At 42.8% G+C, this 21,405-nt stretch overlaps 2 protein-coding genes across 2 annotated transcripts in view; one reads left to right on the forward strand and one right to left on the reverse strand.

The window, feature by feature from the left end:
- LOC134316959 (NACHT, LRR and PYD domains-containing protein 12-like) overlaps positions 1 to 21,405 on the reverse strand; it is a 512,992-nt gene that overhangs the window by 300,568 nt on the left and 191,019 nt on the right. The window lies entirely within an intron of this gene.
- LOC134317461 (uncharacterized) lies at positions 12,883 to 20,907 on the forward strand. The gene is made up of 5 exons (XM_062998179.1): positions 12,883 to 13,004; positions 17,423 to 17,545; positions 19,608 to 20,427; positions 20,515 to 20,655; positions 20,756 to 20,907. The coding sequence occupies exons 3-5, from the start codon at positions 19,974 to 19,976 to the stop codon at positions 20,821 to 20,823; spliced, it is 663 nt and encodes a 220-aa protein (XP_062854249.1). The 5' UTR covers positions 12,883 to 13,004; positions 17,423 to 17,545; positions 19,608 to 19,973; the 3' UTR covers positions 20,824 to 20,907.

Genomic DNA, 21,405 nt, shown 5'->3' on the forward strand with positions numbered 1-21,405 from the left:
TGGGATTGTCAAAATTTCCTGAAACCCACACAGCAGAGCACATAAAAGAGGGCAAGACTGCACTTCAGGATTCATGGGGAATGAATCATGTCTTGATACAGACAATGCTCCCAATATGATTGCAGGTGCTAATCTTTTACAGGTACGACAGGTGCCTTGTTTTGCTCACACACTAAATCTGGTAGTGAAAAAGGCCATAGAACAAACTCCTGGTCTGCATGAGGTGCGGTCACAGTCTCGGGACATTGTTGGCTACTTTAGATCTAGCACCACTGCAAAAGAAAAGCTCTCAAACACCCAGGAACAGATGGGCAAACCTAAAATGAAACTCATCCAGGAAGTGGAGACCAGATGGAATAGCACCTTTTTAATGTTTGAGCGTTTGTTTGAGCAACGTGAAGCAGTAGCAGCAGCTTTAGCCTCCCTCAACACCAGCGTGACTCCCTTAAATAGTGGGCAACATGAAATAATCAGTCAGTGTCTTCAAGTTCTTGTGGCCTTTAATCAAGGTACTGTTGAACTATCAGCAGAAAAGAGAATTTCTGCTTCTAAAATTATTCCAATTATTCGGACGCTACATCACAAGGTCCAAGAGAAAAGCCAAAACATGTCAAACCCAGCAGCTTTACAGTTAAGCCATAACCTACATAATAATTTGAGGGTACGCTGTGGGTTGGAATCTGTGAGGGTCCTTGCAATGGCAACTTTACTGGACCCTAGATTCAAGATTCTGGGTTTTGGATGTACTGAAAATGCAAACAAAGCAGTGAAGATTTTGACATCTGAATGTTGTGCTATCATACGTGGATCATCTCAAACACAAAGCAGGTATTGTCAGCCATCAACATCAGCAGGTACAGCAGCTCTGGTCAGTCAGGAGAATCAAGACAACCTGTGGGATTTTTTTAATAGCAGAGTTGGTGAAACAACCCAGAGTCAGAGTATTACTGCTGATGCCACTGTTGAGGTTCAACGCTACCTCTCATCTCCATATCTGCCCAGAGGAGAGGACCCTATGGACTACTGGTCCAGACACTCTGCTATCTTTCCTTATTTGTTCAAGTTAACAAAAACATATCTCTCCATTCCAGCAACCTCAGTGCCTTGTGAGAGAGTATTCTCCAAAGCTGGAGAAATTTTGAGCAAGAGGAGAAACCGGCTTAGTCCAAGCACAGTTGAACAGATCATGTTTCTTAATAAAAACTACTGATTAATTGTACGTCAATGTGTAATAAATCATGCATAGCCCCGTTGCACAAGCACTTCCTATTTTTATTGTAAAATGAATAATGGTCAATGTCAAGAACACTCATACAATGAGGGAATGATGTTTCATACCACTATTAAAACACTTCTTTCAGTGATCTGCAAGACAGATGTTACCGTCTTGCAGACCAGTGATTTGACACTAGATGTCACTGTGAAGTAATGATTCGAACGGTTCACAAGCTCGAATCTTTTTCCGAACCATTTCTTTTATTTGCTTCGATCTCTCAAAAGCCCCACTTCTGCCATCACTACTATTTTTACTGTTTCTGATATCCTATGTGGCGTATTTTGGTTAACAAATCCGTAACTGTCGCGAGCCCATGAAGCCGCAGCCGAACAGGGCGCCGCCATCTTGGCATCAATTGTACTTCTGTATTCAGTGCACATCAGCCCTGATGTTAATCTTTATTCTGGATCTGCTGCAACTAAAATAAAATGCTCTCTGATGAAGACTGAATTCAATTGTTAATGTGAAGCTTTACTTCATTTTATGATTAATGGTAAAGCTGCTCTCTCTCCATGTTTAGAGTTATTTGTGAGGACAAACTGACAGATGATTTAAGATGGTCATTATTTAAGCTTTAATTTACCCATTGAACGGGTCACCTTGGCCATCATCGCAACAATTATCCCCCCCCCCCCCCCCCCCCCTCCCCGAGAGATTTGGCAGGAGCCGCCACTGGCTGAGTCTTGGATGAGCAAAGATGATCAGAGGATCTCCAGTTTACAAATACGTAAGAAAGGTATTTCCTACATTGACATCAACTTCTCTGGGCTCTGAGGCATCTAGGATGGCCCATCACGTGTATTGTGATCGGATGAATCAGCATTTCAGGTCTTTATAAAAAAATTAAAAAAAAGTTGAAGTTAATGTAATGTTGTGTTTGGGGTTGTAATATTTACTAAGCCACTAATTCTTCTTGTATGACTCTAGTATACTGCACTCTTAATTCCGAAAATCACATTTTACAACACTTTGAATACAGACTTATTTTTTATTAGAAACAATGCAACCCGCCCCAAAAAACCCCAAAAACACAATTAATTGCACAGAACAGAAAAAATTAAACAATACTAAACATGAACGATGCTTTTGCACTATTAAAGGCACTAATAAGCTATTACCATTTTGTTTCTGAATGCAAACATAAAAAATATAAATAACACTTTTGTTTAAATTAAGTGAAAACATTTCCACAAAATGTCAACAACATTTGAGATTCTGAGGAAGGAGATGGAGAGATTTTTTCTCATTCAGAAGCAATAAACATTCATAAATAAAAATACAACAATTACATTTTCCCATGGACTGATTCGTCACCAATATTCACAAAAGTCTTTCCCATTACACAACAACTACCAGTCTGGGAGAGTAAGAGGTAGCATGTGCTTGCTTTAAGACACTGATGTCCCAGCAAGACAGAGATGTTGCTCATTCCTGGAGATCAGTCTCCAACCCAGGACCTAGTCATTTCTCTGGATGACTCCCAGATCAGACCATCTGATAAGGTAAGAAGTCTTGGTGTTGTCCTTGATAACCAGCTGACATTCTCTCCTCATATAGCCAACATGACAAGATCGTGTCGGTTCCTCCTGTACAACATCAGGAAGATTCGTCCATTTCTCTCCAGGAAAGCTACCCAGATTCTGGTGCAATCACTTGTAATCTCACGGTTGGACTACTGCAACTCCCTTCTGGCTGGAGCTCCCATGTCCACGATTAAACCCTTACAGCTCATTCAAAATGCAGCTGCACGTCTGGTTTTTAACCAACCCAAACACTGCCACATCACCCCACTGCTGCGTTCTCTTCACTGGCTTCCTGTAGCTGCACGCATTCAGTTTAAAACACTGACACTTGCCTACAAAGCCAAAAATGGACCAGCCCCAAGCTACCTTCGTGGCCTAATCAAACCCCGCTCTGTACCACGCAACCTCCGAGCTTCTAGTCTCGCTCGACTTGAGCCTCCATCCAGGACTAAAGGAAGACAAGCATCAAGGCTCTTCTCTGTTCTAGCACCCAAGTGGTGGAACGAGCTTCCTCTGTCTGTCCGAACATCTGAGTCTCTTGCTGTCTTTAAAAAACGATTAAAAACCCACCTTTTTACTAAACACTTAGGCTGACTTGTACTTATTTACTAACATTTTGTTTCCAAAAAAAAAAAAAAAAAAAAAAAAACCTTTTTGATTCTAACAGGTTTAGCAGATTTGTGTTCTTCGACTGTTGTTTACCTAGACTTGAGAAATGAAATGTTCACTATAGAAGCACTTCTGTAAGTCGCTCTGGATAAGAGCGTCTGCTAAATGCTGAAAATGAAAATGAAAATGAAGACACGGTAATTCAGCAAGGATATTAATGATTAACCTGATAATCGATAACTAAGAAACAAAAACGTCAATGTTTGATTAATGCTGTTGGATACAAATTTATTTTATTTCAGACTCCGGCTCTTATCAAGGAGAAAGAAGCTAACCCATGCCCCTCCGACACATGAGCAGCAGCCGTATGCATCTTATCACCTACAATTTGACGAGTGCAATGTAGATCAGCCCTGTGTACAGAGAGACACACCCTGAGAGCACTCTTTTCTCATCCTTGTGCAGGCGCCATCAATCAGCCTCAGTCATGAGAGTCAGCTCAATATCCCACCCCTATTTGAACAACTGGCCAATCGTTGTTCATGTGGCTGCTCAGCCCAGCCGGCAGGCAGAGCTGAGACTTGATACATTTTTCTTCATTTTTAACAGCATTTCTATTTGTAGCACATTGTTACAGTGTATCACAAAAGTGAGTACACCCCTCACATTTTTGCAAATATTTCATTATATCTTTTCATGGGACAACACTATAGACATGAAACTTGGATATAACTTAGAGTAGTCAGTGTTCAGCTTGTATAGCAGTGTAGATTTACTGTCTTCTGAAAATAACTCAACACACAGCCATTAATGTCTAAATAGCTGCAACATAAGTGAGTACACCCCACAGTGAACATGTCCAAATTGTGCCCAAATGTGTCGTTGTCCCTCCCTGGTGTCATGTGTCAAGGTCCCAGGTGTAAATGGGGAGCAGGGCTGTTAAATTTGGTATTTTGGGTACAATTCTCTCATACTGGCCACTGGATATTCAACATGGCACCTCATGGCAAAGGAATCTCTGAGGATGTGAGAAATTGGACTGTGTGAGGAAACCAAAGCTCTACCCACACTAGGGTACCACTGTCCTTCCACTAACTGTAGCCACAAAGTTGGAGGAATGTTATTCAATCTACATTAGTTATTTTATACACCTCTTTGGACTAGATGTGGCTGAAACACATTAACTTGATAAATAGGAAGGGTGTCTACATACTTTAGTAATGTAGTGTTAATTGGTAAGTATGATCCTCCTGGTGGAGGTTGTGGTGTGTCCACTTTTTTTTAGAATCACTGGTGTCCTGTCCATTGCAGGGACTCGGCCGACTCCCCCCCCTTAGACATAGCCAACCATGACTGTATGTAGATGCCCAACTGGCTAATAGCACCACTGAGGATTTGAACCACTGTACCACTGTTATGGAAAAATTAGATATTATGTTTGATATCACCTGTTGTTAAATCCCTATGTGGCTGCTTGAGGTGAGGCTGGGAGTCTAAACTACAGAGATAAGCAACTAATGTCATTAAGGTGTCATTAAACTGTAATAAAGCTGTTGCAACTACATAAGAAACAACACTTAGCACAGAATGGAGCTTCCATGGAAGTCCAACACCCAATGTCATTTGACTAGAGCAGTATAAAGAGATGTCCATGGTATCTGTTCCTGGTTCTGCAGCTAATACACTGCTGTAAGAACCCACCATCGTGCCAATAAACTCTCCTATCCAGTCAACTGTAATCTTTGTTTTCAAGTAACATCAAATGATTATTGTTAGTAATCACTTCAGATTGGTGACTACTACTGCAGTGTAAACTGTACCTACCCAAGACGTCGACATTAGTAGAGACCATAATGCCCAGCGGGAAGGTAACCGCCTTGCAGGTGTAGGAGCCGATATCTGCCAATCCCACTTCCTCAAGCACTATGGAGGCGTCCTCCACCGAGGAGTGGAGAAAATGGACACGTCCCTCATACTCTTTGGATACTGAGATTCCAAGGGCATGGTTGAACACCGCCAAGGTGACAGTGCCCGCATACGAGTGTTGCTCCCAGGAGCTTTGAATCAGGCTGACACTGGCGCACATCTCCACCCTGCAGCATTTTTGCCGAGCCTGGCTTTCACACTCTTGGGTATTAGCACTTTGATACTGCACACGCCTGCAAATACACAGAAAATATTTCAAATCAATCAATTTCCATAATTAATTTATTATTACTTAATTGTTTATCATTTTCAGCATTTAGCAGACGCCTTTATCCAAAGCAACTTACATTACAGTTACAGTATACAGTCTGGGTTAAGGGCCTTGCTCAAGGGCCCAACAGCAGCAACCTGGCAGTGGCGGGGCTTGAACCAGCGACCTTCTGGTTATTAGTCGTGTTTTGGGGTGGGGGGGGGGGTGGGGGGTACTGGAGCCTATCCTAGCTTTTTAATGGGCGTAAGGCACACAGTAACACCCTGGACAGGGTGCCAGTTCATCGCAGGGCAGACTTGCTTGCTTGTGGTTGTCCATCGAGTCCGATGATGACGTCCACTCTTGTCCTTCAACTGTGTGTTTTCTGATGGCTGTATAGTCCTATCCTGGACCCACAAGTCCTGTTACAGGTGGGACATGTGAATGTGGTGGTGCTGTTACTGGCACCCATGGGTGTGTTTCTCTTCCTCATTCTCCTCTGTTGTCTCCTAGCTGTCCTTTTGTCCTCCAATGCTTAGGTCCCATCTGAGCACAGCTGTTGCCAGGTGTTTCGGTCAGCAGCCAAGTGCTCCAGGTCCCCAGGCTTGATGTTGCACTTCTTTAGTGCTGTTTTCAGCTGGTCTTTATAGCGCTTCTTTTGCCCTCCAGCAGAGCGCTGGCCATGATCTAGTTGGCCATACAGCACCTTGCGAGGGAGCCGATTACAGGGCATACTTATGACATGTCCCACCCATCGCAGTTGGTGTTGGGTGATAGTTGCCTCAATACTTATACAGCCTGATCTATGGAGTATCTCTGTGTGAGGTACTCGGTCCCGCCGGGTGACCCCCAGAATACGCTGAAGACAGCGAATGTGGAAGTGTTCCATGGCCTTGATGTGCCGGCTATAAGTGACCCAGGCTTCACAACTGTAGAGGAGGGTGGTGATGCAGACAGCTTGGTAGACACAGACTTCAGTGTGAAGATGCAGATTCTTGTTCTGAAAGACCCGGCGTCTGAGCCTCCCAAAGGCTGCTGATGCTTGATGGATTCGGTTCTTGACCTCGTTGTCAATACTGTTGTCATCAGAGAGAATACTCCCCAGGTATCTGAAGGATGGCACTACAGACAGTTGTTTGCCAGAGAGAGTGAAGACAGGTGGTGAGGAGGGGATGTTGGTATTCCATTGGCAGACCTCTGTTTTAGCGATGTTGATGGTCAGCCCCACCCTACTGTATGCCCTCACTACTGCATCAAGAGCAGCCTGGAGATCCTGTGGTGTGTGAGACACAAGGGCACAGTCGTCTGCATACTGTAGCTCAAGGACCCTCACCCTGTGCAACTTGGTGGTTGCTTGCAGCCTCCTGATGTTAAAGAGGTTTCCATCTAGCCTATAGGCTACTGTCGTCCCACTATTGTTCTCAATATCCTTGCCGAGAAGCTGGGTGACGCATATAAGAAAGATGTTAAAGAAGACAGGTGCTATTACACACCCCTGCCTAACCCCTGTTCGCACAGGGAAAGGGGCAGAGTCTTGTCCTCCTATTGTCACCCTAGCGGTCATTCCATTATGAAATTGGCGCAGTATGTTGACAAATTTGTTGGGGCATCCGATCCGGAGGAGGATGTCCCATATAAAATCTCTCTGCACGGTGTCAAAGGCTTTGGAGAGGTCGACAAAGGCCATACACATATCTCTGTGTTGTTCCCTGCACTTTTCCTGAAGTTGCCGAGCTGTAAAGATCATGTCGACTGTACTCCTGTACTTTCTAAACCCACACTGTGACTCAGGTAGTATTGACTTTGTGATATTGTTGATCAGCCTCCCTTGTTGAAGCATCACCTTTGCCAGGACCTTATCGGCCACCGCGAGGAGTGATATACCCCTGTAATATCAACAGATGGCCTTGTCACCCTTTCTCTTATAGATGGTAACAATACTGGCATCTTTCCATTGCTGTGGGATGTTCTCGTCTGCCCATACCTTGGTGATGTATTGGTGGAGTGCTCTTTTACAGAGGTAGCCCCCCTGCTTTATCAGTTCTGCTGGGATATTGTCAGTGCCAGGAGACTTGTTGTTCTTCAGGGAACGGACAGCTGATAGGACCTCCCGGAATGTTGGGGGCTGATTGAGGTCGTCGATTTGTGGATGTTCAGGCAATTTATACAGAATAGTGTGGTCTACATCAGCATCCTGATTTAGTATGGTATTAAAGTGTTTAGCCCACCTTTCAAGAATATTTTTCTGATCTTTCAGAATTTTGAGACCATCTGCTGTTTTAAGGGGAGTGATGCTGTGGGTAGTTGGACCATATATAGACTTGACTGCATTATAAAAGTTGTGCATGTCATTTCTATCTGCAAAAGACTGGATTTCCTGTGCCTTTGCTGTCCACCACTCATTTTGTATGGTCCGTAAAGTCCTCTGCACATCCTGTCGGGCTTTCTGCCATAATTGTCTGGCAGTATTGGATGTAGGATTTTTTAAGGCTACCTGGTGTGCTTTATGCATGCTGTTCAGAAGATTTTGTATAGCGTCTGAGTTATTATCGAACCAGTCTTGGTGGTTTGTGCTCTTAAAGCCGATTGTCTGGGCTGCCGCTTCATAGAGGGCTGAGCTGGTGGCTGCCCACTGTTCATCTAGGGGATAGTCACCACTCAGGAAGAGTTCTAGCTCACCTAGTTTTCCAGCCAGGGAGCAACGAAACTCGTCTCTTGTCTTAATGTTTCCCAGACGCATACAGTTAAACCGCCTCCCATTGGGCCCCGCTTCCGCAAGGGGGGGTGCACTTTCAGGTGGACTTTGGAAATTATCATATGGTGATCTGTCCAGCACTCTGCACCTCTCATGGCACGGGTTATGTGTACATCACTGATGTCACCACGTCTCACTATGACATAATCTATCAAGTGCCAGTGCTTTGAGCGTGGGTGCATCCATGATGTTTTATATTTTGCCTTTTGCTGGAAGATGGTGTTGGTTATGGTCAGGTTATGCTCAGAGCAGAGGGCAAGTAACCTCATACCATTTGAGTTAGCCTGCCCACTGCCATGCCTGCCAAGCACTCCGTTCCATATCCCACTGTTCTGGCCCACTCGGGCGTTAAAGTCCCCAAGCAAAACGAACTTGTCACTCTTGGGAATCTTGCAAAGAGCCTCATCTAATGACTGATAGAAGGAGTCTTTTATCTCGCTATTGGAGCATAAACACTAAGCAGTGTGGCAAATCGGTTTTTCACCAGGGGGATACGGAGGGTCATTAGTCTTTCACTGATGCCCACGGGTGTTTCAGTGAGTCTTGGCAGCAGTGTGTTCTTAATGGGCAGTCCCACACCATGCAGATGTTGTCCGTCAGGGGGGTAACCTTTCCAGAAAAAGGTATAGCCCATCCCCATCTCTGTTAATGAACCTTCATTCAGTAATCTGGTTTCACTCAAAGCCGCAATGTCGATGTTATAGCGACTCAGTTCGGCCGCCACCAGTGCTGTTCTTCTATGGGGTCTTTCAGAACTGCCATGGAGGTCCAGGAGGGTCCTTATATTCCATGTTGCCAGTTTCAGGTTGTAAGATTTATTTCTTCTTTTTCGACCGCAGTAGTGGAATGACCCGACAGGCGCGGTAACCTGTCCAGGCGTGAGTCGAGTGGCATTTTTTAGGCCACCTTTTCTAGGCCCTTCCTCGGATTGAGGTGAACAGCGGGATCCCTAAATAGGGCTGCTCAGTCGCACAGGGGTCTGCCGAGGACAGCTGCCACTCAGCCCCACTGTGCCGCTGACATGCGGGGCCCGGACTAAGAGCTTCTAGTCCATTCGTATCTGCTCCCTTTGCCAGAGACCCCATCGCCGCCAGACTTCAACCAGATGTAGGTCCAAGTAGTATTCATTGTGGTCAGAGGTGGATACCTGCGCAGAGAGATTTTTAAAGTGCCATGGGAGGTGCGCTGTCTCCAATTGCACTATCTTCACCATGATGAGGTAAACCTGGTGGCATGGGTAAGCCCAAGACGACCAGTCCTTATCATAGCTGCAGGAGGCTGCCGGGTCCTTGCTCTGTTCAGGCCCGCCTTTGCGCACCGCCAGCGCATTGCTTTTCTGTAGGGGTGTGCTCCCTTAGCCTTACCTTTATAGGCCTACCCACAAGGCAGTGGAGCTATTTGCCCATAGCTGGGGCAGTGGTTGAAGGGTGCCAGGGCGTGTCCACAGGAGGTGGGCCTGCACACCGCGTCTCTGGGGCCCACTGCTGCTCCGAGATCCCCTGCAGTTTTGCCTGGGACTGCAAAGTACCCAGTTTCCGTGTGTGGCCACGAGGAGGCACCGCAGGAGTCCTGGCGGTGGAGAGGCTATGTACTGGCAGGAGGAGACTTACGCACTCGGCTCCCCTTTTCACCCCTGTAGGGGCTAGCCAGCGGCGGTAGCTGAAAGCAGAAAGTTGCAGGCAGGAAGCAGCATGCACTAACTACAAGCACTTCTACCCTACTGCACTAGACGCTTCACACACGCCCTGCACAAAGCACACACACAACATATACACACACACACTTACTGGAGATGAAGTTTTACTTTGTCAAACCCACTTTTAGGCGCTCTAACACAACTTGGTCAAAGACATTGGGGATTTTTTTTTTGTTTCTTGAAAAACGAGCTGAAAATGGCGGCTGTTGAGAAAGACACTCAGCACCTCAGTGACCGAACAAACTTTTAGGTTTATATCTATTAATGTGCACATAAACTGAACAAAAATGTAAATACATAAATTGCTTCCATTTTTCATGAGCTGAACTCAAATATCTAAGACTTGTAAGATCTAAGTGTCTATGTACACAAAAGACCTTTTTCTCTCAAACATTGTTCACACATCTGTCTAAATCTGTGTTAGTGAGCACTTTTCCTTTGCTGAAATAATCCATCCACCTCACAGGTGTGGCATATCAAGATGCTGATTAGACAGCATGATTATTGCACAGGTGAGCTTTAGGCTGACCACAATAAAAGGACTGACCACACTGAATTTTATTAGCATAAATAAAGTAAAATATAATAATAAGAGCACCACGACCTTGATCAGGCTTAATAAAGCTGAATGAATGAGTTAGTATCAGTACTTACACTGCAGTCCAGTAGAGGCGCTAATAAACCTGAACGTTGTAGATCAACCAGCTCAATTCATACAGAAGAAGAAGAAGCTGCAGCAGCTGGTGTGTTTGTACTGAAGTGAATCATCTGTAAGTAAATTATTTACTTATTTATTTATTACACTTTAATTATTAACTACATTCTAATCAATAACAAAACTAGAGTTCATTATAAAATATCACTGTGTGGATTTAAGGAGCTTTAGCGTCATTTTCACACAAACTACTAGCTGCTCCGTTAACTGATGAACCGATTCAGCAAAATGAATCAGTATATCAGAACTAAATCTAACATTTTTATCCTCCTCGTTCCTAATGTCCAGAATACTGAACATTTTCTTCTGGGTTTTATAACCGACAGGAAGTTTTACTCACTTTTAGACGCTCCAACACAACTCTGGTTCTTTCTGCTGGTGGCTCCAACACATTGAGAAGTTTTTTAGCTTCTTGTAAAAAAGACCTGAAGGTGGCGGCTGTTAGGAAACAAAACTAAGTTTTTATCTATTAATGTGCTCACATAACCAAAGAGTTTTAGACATGATGAATTTTAGAAGGTTTTTGTAACAAATGTTTTATGTCCAGCTGTCTGGACATTTGGATTGAATGTATTAAATGTTGTTTAGTCTGTCATGTTAACTATGAATTAGAAGACATGTATCAGTATTATCAGTATTACTTTGTGCATTGTTGGTGCTGTATCTTTTTCATGTATGTTAAGGGTGGACAGTAGATGAGGTGCTTACATTACTAGATGAATATCAACAGGACAGTGATGGGGAGTCGAGTGATTCTGAGCCAGGATGTTAGATGCAGTGGGGCAGAGCATTTGTCAGTGGTGGGTAGTGAAAGCAGCAGCTTACAGAGGTGCAGAAACCCTGGCTGCACCAAAACATCACGCATAAAATGTTTAAAATGTTTATAATGTATTTCTCTGCATTTAAGTCGAAACTGCTTTTATGAGTTCCACACAAGGTCCCGTTAAAGAAAAAAAGAAAAGAAAAACTTAAAGCTGAAATGCAAAAGGTTTTGATTTGAATAATTTAGATATAATTTATTTTCTAAATATTTATATTAAAGAAAGGTATGTGGATAATTTAAAACCAATATTGACAAACTGTATATTCTGTTTTATGTTTTAGTAATGTTCCTTGTTTTTAAAATATAAAGTTTGTTTATAAGAAAAGGGGAAATAAACACAACTAAATGTTTTAATCAAAAAGTTTAAGTTTTCATTTTTAAGGTTTAAGTTTTTAAAATTAAAAGTTTTAAATTAAATATTTAAAATATTTATATAAATAATCAAAATGTAAATTGTAACTTCTGTATAAACTAGTATATGCTTTTTAATATTATAAACATGTATTACGTTATACCATAAATGTACAATACTTGATATGTCACATGTTATAATGGTAATAATAATATGTAAATATTTTTAGAATCTTGCTCTTAATTCCAAATGTCCAGTATACTGGACACTGAATAACTCACAGTCCCTATGCAAAATTTCTTATTTTTTTTCGTATAATGTCATTTAAAAGTCTGAAATGAACAAGAGTTGTTACAGGATATTGTTTGTTTTTGAAGCGTCCAATCTCGGGAGTGAGGAGGATAAAGAAACACATTGAGTTATATTTTTTATTTACATTCATGACATTTAGTGGACTTTTTTAGCCAAAGTGACTCGCGATTTTGTTTTAAAACAATCAAACAATGTAAACAGTGGTAACTTAGAAGAGTGTGGCTAGAACCAGTGAGCAATTACTAGACCAGTATCTCCACCACTGAGCTACCAGGTCAGTTATTTGTTCTCTGTTTTAATTGCAAATGTGATTGTAAGTAGTTTTAGATAAATCAATCAATTATAAAAAAAAAAAAAAAAACATTTATTATTTTTACATTTAGTTATCCAGACAAATTGTACAAAGCTCAAACCCAGTAAGAAGGAGACGGTGTGATGTGTTCATTCTCTTTAATCTTTATTTAACTAAAGATCTTAGAAGCTCTGTTGGAGGTCTTTTCTGCCAGATGCTGCCCACAATAGTTGTAACGTTCTCGCCGTGTTTAGCCTCACAGAATAAACAATAGCCAATTAAAATAGTCTAAAAGAATTTGCCAGAATATTCCTTAAAGCAGAAATAAGTACATCTATCTATCTTTGTATTAGATCTTTAATAATGCAGTCAGCAGAAGAGGGACACGACACCCCGGAGGATCTACAACATGAAGGATTCCAGAAGAAACCAATAAAAAAGGAAGAAGATGAAGATGAGGACGATGATTTCTTCTGTAAGTAAATATGGAGCAATGAGCCATTTCTCCACCAGCCAGTGTGGTACAGTACAGTGTGGTACAGTATGCTACAGTACAGTGTGGTACAGTACAGTATGGTACAGTACAGTGTGGTACAGTACAGTATGGTACAGTACAGTATGGTACAGTGTGGTACAGTACAGTATGGTACAGTGTGGTACAGTACAGTGTGGTACAGTACAGTGTGGTACAGTACAGTATGGTGCAGTACAGTATGGTACAGTGTGGTACAGTGTGGTGCAGTACAGTACCGTGTGGTACAGTACAATGTGGTACAGTACAGTGTGGTACAGTACAGTGTGGTAAAGTATGGTACAGTACAGTGTGGTACAGTATAGTACGGTACAGTGTGGTGCAGTACAGTGTGGTGCAGTACAGTGTGGTACAGTACAGTGTGGTACAGTACAGTGTGGTACAGTACAGTATGGTACAGTGTGGTACAGTACAGTGTGGTAGAGTACAATGTGGTAGAGTGTGGTACAGTACAGTGTGGTGCAGTACAGTGTGGTACAGTACAGTATGGTACAGTACAGTGTGGTACAGTACAGTATGGTAGAGTGTGGTACAGTACAATGTGGTACAGTACAGTATGGTACAGTACAGTGTGGTACAGTACAGTGTGGTACAGTATGGTACAGTACAGTGTGGTACAGTACAGTGAGGTATAGTACAGAGTGGTACAGTATGGTACAGTACAGTGTGGTACAGTACAGTGAGGTATAGTACAGTGTGGTACAGTACAGTGTGGTACAGTGTGGTACAGTACAGTGTGGTACAGTACAGTGTGGTACAGTACAGTGAGGTATAGTACAGTGAGGTATAGTACAGTATGGTACAGTGTGGTACAGTACAGTGTGGTACAGTATGGTACAGTACAGTGTGGTACAGTACACTATAGTACAGCACAGTGTGGTACAGTACAGTGTGGTACAGTACAGTGTGGTACAGTACAGTGTGGTATAGTACAGTGAGGTACAGTACAGTATGGTACAGTACAGTGTGGTACAGTACACTATAGTACAGCACAGTGTGGTATAGTACAGTGTGGTACAGTACAGTATGGTACAGTACAGTGTGGTACAGTACAGTATGGTACAGTACAGTGAGGTATAGTACAGAGTGGTACAGTACAGTGTGGTACAGTACAGTATGGTACAGTACAGTATGGTACAGTACAGTGAGGTACAGTACAGTGTGGTACAGTACAGTGTGGTACAGTACAGTGTGGTACAGTACAGTGAGGTATAGTACAGAGTGGTACAGTACAGTGTGGTACAGTACAGTATGGTACAGTACAGTATGGTACAGTACAGTATGGTACAGTACAGTGAGGTATAGTACAGTGTGGTACAGTACAGTATGGTACAGTACAGTGTGGTACAGTACAGTATGGTACAGTACAGTGAGGTACAGTACAGTGTGGTACAGTACAGTGTGGTACAGTACAGTGTGGTACAGTACAGTGAGGTATAGTACAGAGTGGTACAGTACAGTGTGGTACAGTACAGTATGGTACAGTACAGTGTGGTACAGTACAGTGAGGTATAGTACAGAGTGGTACAGTACAGTGTGGTACAGTACAGTATGGTACAGTACAGTGAGGTATAGTACAGTATGGTACAGTACAGTGAGGTATAGTACAGAGTGGTACAGTACAGTGTGGTACAGTACAGTATGGTACAGTACAGTGAGGTATAGTACAGAGTGGTACAGTACAGTGTGGTACAGTACAGTATGGTACAGTACAGTATGGTACAGTACAGTGAGGTATAGTACAGTGTGGTACAGTACAGTATGGTACAGTACAGTGTGGTACAGTACAGTGAGGTATAGTACAGAGTGGTACAGTACAGTGTGGTACAGTATGGTACAGTACAGTGAGGTATAGTACAGAGTGGTACAGTACAGTGTGGTACAGTACAGTGTGGTACAGTACAGTGTGGTACAGTACAGTGAGGTATAGTACAGAGTGGTACAGTACAGTGTGGTACAGTACAGTATGGTACAGTACAGTATGGTACAGTACAGTGAGGTATAGTACAGTATGGTACAGTACAGTATGGTACAGCACAGTGTGGTATAGTACAGTGTGGTACAGTACAGTGAGGTATAGTACAGAGTGGTACAGTACAGTGTGGTACAGTACAGTATGGTACAGTACAGTGAGGTATAGTACAGTATGGTACAGTACAGTGAGGTATAGTACAGAGTGGTACAGTACAGTGTGGTACAGTACAGTATGGTACAGTACAGTGAGGTATAGTACAGAGTGGTACAGTACAGTGTGGTACAGTACAGTATGGTACAGTACAGTATGGTACAGTACAGTGAGGTATAGTACAGTGTGGTACAGTACAGTATGGTACAGTACAGTGTGGTACAGTACAGTGAGGTATAGTACAGAGTGGTACAGTACAGTGTGGTACAGTATGGTACAGTACAGTGAGGTATAGTACAGAGTGGTACAGTACAGTGTGGTACAGTACAGTGTGGTACAGTACAGTGTGGTACAGTACAGTGAGGTATAGTACAGAGTGGTACAGTACAGTGTGGTACAGTACAGTATGGTACAGTACAGTATGGTACAGTACAGTGAGGTATAGTACAGTATGGTACAGTACAGTATGGTACAGCACAGTGTGGTATAGTACAGTGTGGTACAGTACAGTATGGTACAGTACAGTGTGGTACAGTACAGTATGGTACAGTACAGTGAGGTATAGTACAGAGTGGTACAGTACAGTGTGGTACAGTACAGTGTGGTACAGTACAGTGAGGTATAGTACAGAGTGGTACAGTACAGTGTGGTACAGTACAGTATGGTACAGTACAGTATGGTACAGTACAGTGAGGTATAGTACAGTGTGGTACAGTACAGTATGGTACAGTACAGTGTGGTACAGTACAGTGAGGTATAGTACAGAGTGGTACAGTACAGTGTGGTACAGTACAGTGTGGTACAGTACAGTGAGGTACAGTACAGTGTGGTACAGTACAGTGTGGTACAGTACAGTATGGTACAGTACAGTGTGGTACAGTACAGTGAGGTATAGTACAGTGTGGTACAGTACAGTGTGGTACAGTACAGTGTGGTACAGTACAGTGAGGTATAGTACAGAGTGGTACAGTACAGTATGGTACAGTACAGTGTGGTACAGTGCAGTGTGGTACAGTACAGTATGGTACAGTACAGTGTGGTACAGTACAGTATGGTACAGTACAGTATGGTACAGTATGGTACAGTACAGTATGGTACAGTATGGTACAGTACAGTATGGTACAGTACAGTATGGTACAGTACAGAGTGGTACAGTACAGTGTGGTACAGTACAGTACAGTATGGTACAGTGTGGTACAGTACAGTATGGTACAGTACAGTATGGTACAGTACAGTGAGGTACAGTACAGTGTGGTTAGTACAGTACGGTACAGTACAGTATGGTACAGTACAGTATGGTACAGTACAGTGTGGTACAGTACAGTGTGGTACAGTGTAGTACAGTGTGGTACAGTACAGTGTGGTACAGTACAGTATGGTACAGTACAGTATGGTACAGTACAGTGTGGTTAGTACAGTACGGTACAGTACAGTATGGTACAGTACAGTATGGTACAGTACAGTGTGGTTAGTACAGTACGGTACAGTACAGTATGGTACAGTACAGTATGGTACAGTACAGTGTGGTACAGTACAGTATGGTACAGTACAGTGTGGTTAGTACAGTACGGTACAGTACAGTGTGGTATGGTACAGTACAGTATGGTACAGTACAGTGTGGTTAGTACAGTACGGTACAGTACAGTATGGTACAGTACAGTGAGGTACAGTACAGTGAGGTACAGTACAGTGTGGTTAGTACAGTACGGTACAGTGTAGTACAGTGTGGTACAGTACAGTGTGGTACAGTACAGTATGGTACAGTGTAGTACAGTGTGGTACAGTACAGTGTGGTACAGTACAGTATGGTACAGTGTAGTACAGTGTGGTACAGTACAGTGTGGTACAGTACAGTGTGGTACAGTACAGTGTGGTACAGTACAGTATGGTACAGTACAGTATGGTACAGTGTAGTACAGTGTGGTACAGTACAGTGTGGTACAGTACAGTGTGGTACAGTACAGTGTGGTACAGTACAGTGTGGTACAGTACAGTATGGTGCAGTATGGTACAGTACAGTGTGGTACAGTACAGTGAGGTAGAGTCAGTAGAAATAATAAGAGAATGTGGATAGTGGGATTAGAACCTATACTGTACTGTACTGTGCTGCTCCACTCCAGTCTGGATTTAAGGTTTAAATCTAACTGGGATTTATTTGTGATTGAAAAACCAAACCCACAATCTTACATTTCCTCCAGTTGTTGAGTTTCTTCTTCACATATTGATGGAATTTCAGGTGAAGTCACTTTAATCCCTGTGGAACAAGTCATGGAACTCTTCTCCTCAGTGGACCAACAGTGTGGAGGTTTCCAGATGAAGCCTGTGAAGAAGGAAGAACCTGAAGATACAGATTAACTCAGTAAGACTTTTTTATCTTCAGCAAAATCACATTTTAATACAGATTCATTAATGTTTGAATGTCTTGGAGCATTTTTGCACTAGGAGTATAAATTGTAGTCCTGCTGCCGCTGCTACTACAACAACCCCAAATCATAAACAGTTGGGACAGTACGAAAAATGCAAATAAAAATGCAGGTTTCTTACATTTACTGTGAATTTTAGTTGACTGCAGATAAGAGAAACTTAACCTGGTGGATGGACTGGGACACCATCAACAGAAGGATACAACCTTAATAGTCAGAGACGCTGTAGATAGCTACAGAGTGCCTTGGATTAGCATGAATTAAGTGAGGGCAGCAATAAAGAGAATGAAGAGTGGAAGTCGTCCTAGATGACGTACCAGTGGAGGCATGAACTAGATTGTTCAATGGAATCTTTACATGTGAGAGGGGGCGGCAGGGTGGCTCAGTGGGTAGCACTGTCGCCTCACAGCAAGAAGGTCCTGGGTTCCATCCCCAGTTGGGGTGGTCCGGGTCCTTTCTGTGTGGAGTTTGTATGTTCTCCTTGTGTCCACGTGGGTTTCCTCCCACAGTCCAAAGACGTGTAGGTGAGGTGAATTAAAGATACTAAATTGTCCATGACTGTGTCTGATATTAAACTTGTGAACTGATGAATCTTGTGTAGCGAGTAACTACCGTTCCTGTCATGAATGTAACCAAAGTGTGAAACATGATGTTAAAACCCTAATAAATAAATAAATAAATGTGAAAGGATGCTTGAGGAGAAGACACGAAGCATAATGGTTCAAATATTTGAAGAATATAAAGTATAATTTTAAGGGTTAAGGTGATGCACAGAGCTGAAACAACTACAGAAGCATCAGCTGATCAGTCACAGCATGAAGATCTGGGAAAGAGAAGAAAAACTAGGTTAAGAAAAGAGGATTTGTGAGCAGCAGTATGGTTTCATGCCAACATGACCAAATACATTAAAAAAAAAAATCAGAAAGAAAGATTGTAGAGGATTCATCACTGGCTAGTTTAGAACAGTCTGTTTATTTCCATCTGAATGAAGCTTTTATACTTTTTGACGTGAGCTTTTGGTCATTATCCTATTATCCTATATTATCCTTTTTCTTCATATCAGGAATTAAATTCTTACTAGTAAGAACTGAATTATTACATGTTCTAATGCTAATGAGTTGATTTGCATGTGGATTTAAAGGCGGGGCTAACTTGGGTTGTGGTTTTCTTAAAGAGAACATCATGAACCACATGTACTGCAAACCATTGTAAATAAAACAGTAAAGGTTGTACATTACAGATTTTGCAGCATACTCGAGCATTTACATTAAAAAATAAACTGCAGAGTAAAAATACATCTAACCCTTAAATCTGTGCTCTATCACGTAATCTACATATCAGTATTAAACCACATTTCTTTTGTAACGCTGACGTGTTAATAATGTATAGAATGACGTGTAAGAAAGCTGTAAAATGTAACATCAGTTCATTACTGCATCCCAACTCTCTCACATCTACACTTCACAAAGTACAACTACACTAATGAATAGCTTTCTAATGGAGTTTCTCTGGTCCAACTGAAAATGTGCAACAGTCCAGATGCAGTAGACGGCACTTGGAAGACTGAACGGTCTACTAAATCAATACACATTTATTTGATTCCTCTATTAATGATGATTATTTTAGAGAAAAAAAAACAGATCTTAGAAGTAGATTATTGATAATTACATTTGATTTCCAATCACTTGCAATGCCTGTTTAAGTCGAAGCTCCTGATTCTCAGTGTTTTACTTGACAGTGATTTATATACAGTGTAAGAGACGAACATCACTGTCAGATGTGTGTAATGCAGGTCTAGGGTCAGTGTGATGGGAGTATGGTTGCCAGACATCTATGTAAGTCATCTCACAGATGGCAACAACAAAAGCGCTTCAATAACCAAAACTAAAAAATATGAACTACTTTGGGATTAGCTAAACACTTAAAGCCAACATTAAGAAAATGTATTCAATTTAATATAATCCACTGTCATTTTATTATATATTCATTTGATTGCAGACTTGGCAACCCTGAATATTTGGAGACACTCCCACATGCAGTAACAATGAGCAAAGAAGAGAAAATGGTGGCAGAGACGCCAGAAGGTGGAGATGCAGGTGGCCCCACGAGACCTGGTGGAAGAACCAGAGCAGGTCGTCCTAAAGGACCAGAGGAGTAAAGCAGTAGACAAGGTGGTTCTGGTTTTTGAGATTGAGATGAAGAAGTTAGAGCAGGTGGACCCAGTGGAAAAACCAGACAAGGTCATGAAGAAGGTAGAGAGGCAGGTGGCCCCGCTGAACCTGGTTAAAGAACCAGAGCAGGTCATCCTAGAGGACCAGTGGATGGGACATGTAAAAAAATAAGATTCGTTTCATAGAGAATGAGATGAAGAAAGCAGAGAGGCAGATGGTCCAGCTGAACCTGGTGGAAGAACCAGAGCTGGTCATCCTGAAGGAGCAGGGGAAGGGACATGTAAAAAATAAGGTTTATTTCATAGAGAATGAGATGAAGAAGGTAGAGAGGCAGGTGGACCCAGTGGACACAGTGAAAAAACCAAAGCAGGTAGGAAAGAACCAGATGGAGAACCAGGTGCTTCAGACGGACCAGATGACGAAGGTGGAAGAACGGGTAGATCAGGTAGGTTTGAAGAATGAGGTTAATAAACCTGAGGAGCAAGTGGGTCTACAGGACAGGCGGGTGGTTCTAGTGAACCTGGTGAAGGAACCAGAGAGGGATGAAGCACCTGAGCACCAGTGGACAGAACTGGAGGAGCCAGCAGCTTTGGAGCACCAAATATGGAAACTAAAGGAGCAGAACCTGGATAGAGGATGCACTGAAGGTACGTTTGAGGGATTTTATAGATCGATGGTGGTGATCTGATGAAGGTGAACGTTACAAACTGAATCAGGTTGCATTTCTCCATCAGATCCACTGAAGAACATCTCCGAGGTGTCTTCAAACAAACCGGACCACGAGCAGCTGCAGGACGACGTTCTTGTTCCCCCCATCATTGAAGCCCAACCTGAAGAGTCTGGGGCTCTGATGGAGAGCGTGTGTGAAGATAAAGGTCTGGTTTAAATTCAGAAATACACGTTATACACGCTAGGTGGAGTAACGCTGGAGTTTCCTCTAACACGTGTGCATGTCGGCTCTGTGTTGCTGTGTAGGTGTCCCGATGCCGAAGTCGAGGAGAACCAGCCTGAGAACCAAACGGTTCCAGTTCTTCAACGTCTGAAACTGAGGTGGTGACGATCCGGAGATCATCCAATCACACGCCGACTTTTCCAACATCAAAATAACAATAAAGTGCCTTCATGAACATGTTGGTTGGTCTGATTTTGTGTACGTTGGGTTTTGAGGGTGGACTGATGAAGATCCAATCGCTCTGATACCCCTTTTCCACCGGTGCAGAACGGTTCCGGTTCTGGTTTCAGATAAAAGAGGTTCCAGACAGCGAACTAGCGTCTAATTTGGCACCACAGAATACTGGGTTTTTCAGCCCGAACCGTGACGTCATCTGTGGGCGTGTCAAGTGTAGAGGTTTGGGTGCTGTGCTGGTGTCTCAGATGCAGTGTTGCCAATTTATCGACTTTGTCGCTGTATTTAGCGACTTTTTAGACCCTTCTAGCGACTTTTTTCAGCGGGTCCTTCTGTGAGCCCCTCTGCCGTCCCAAAGCACTCACGGGCGGTCAGTATCACAGTCAGTGTTGCCAGATTTTGCGATTTTGTTGGAAATTGGCAGGGAAAAACACACTTTGGCAGGTTTGTAATCATTCTGGCGGCTTAAAATGTAAATAAAAAAGCTATTGCTTTCTAA

The sequence above is a fragment of the Trichomycterus rosablanca genome, chromosome 1 (assembly GCF_030014385.1).
Source record: "Trichomycterus rosablanca isolate fTriRos1 chromosome 1, fTriRos1.hap1, whole genome shotgun sequence".
Taxonomy (NCBI): Eukaryota; Metazoa; Chordata; class Actinopteri; order Siluriformes; family Trichomycteridae; genus Trichomycterus; species Trichomycterus rosablanca.

What these genes read in the sequence shown, in the direction of transcription:
- LOC134317461 (XM_062998179.1), top strand. Translation starts at nt 19,974, where the DNA reads ATGAAGAAAGCAGAGAGGCAGATGGTCCAGCTGAACCTGGTGGAAGAA. An exon ending in GGATAGAGGATGCACTGAAG is followed by an intron (nt 20,428 to 20,514) that starts GTACGTTTGAGG and finishes TTTCTCCATCAG; the next exon opens with ATCCACTGAAGAACATCTCC. An exon ending in GAGCGTGTGTGAAGATAAAG is followed by an intron (nt 20,656 to 20,755) that starts GTCTGGTTTAAA and finishes GTTGCTGTGTAG; the next exon opens with GTGTCCCGATGCCGAAGTCG.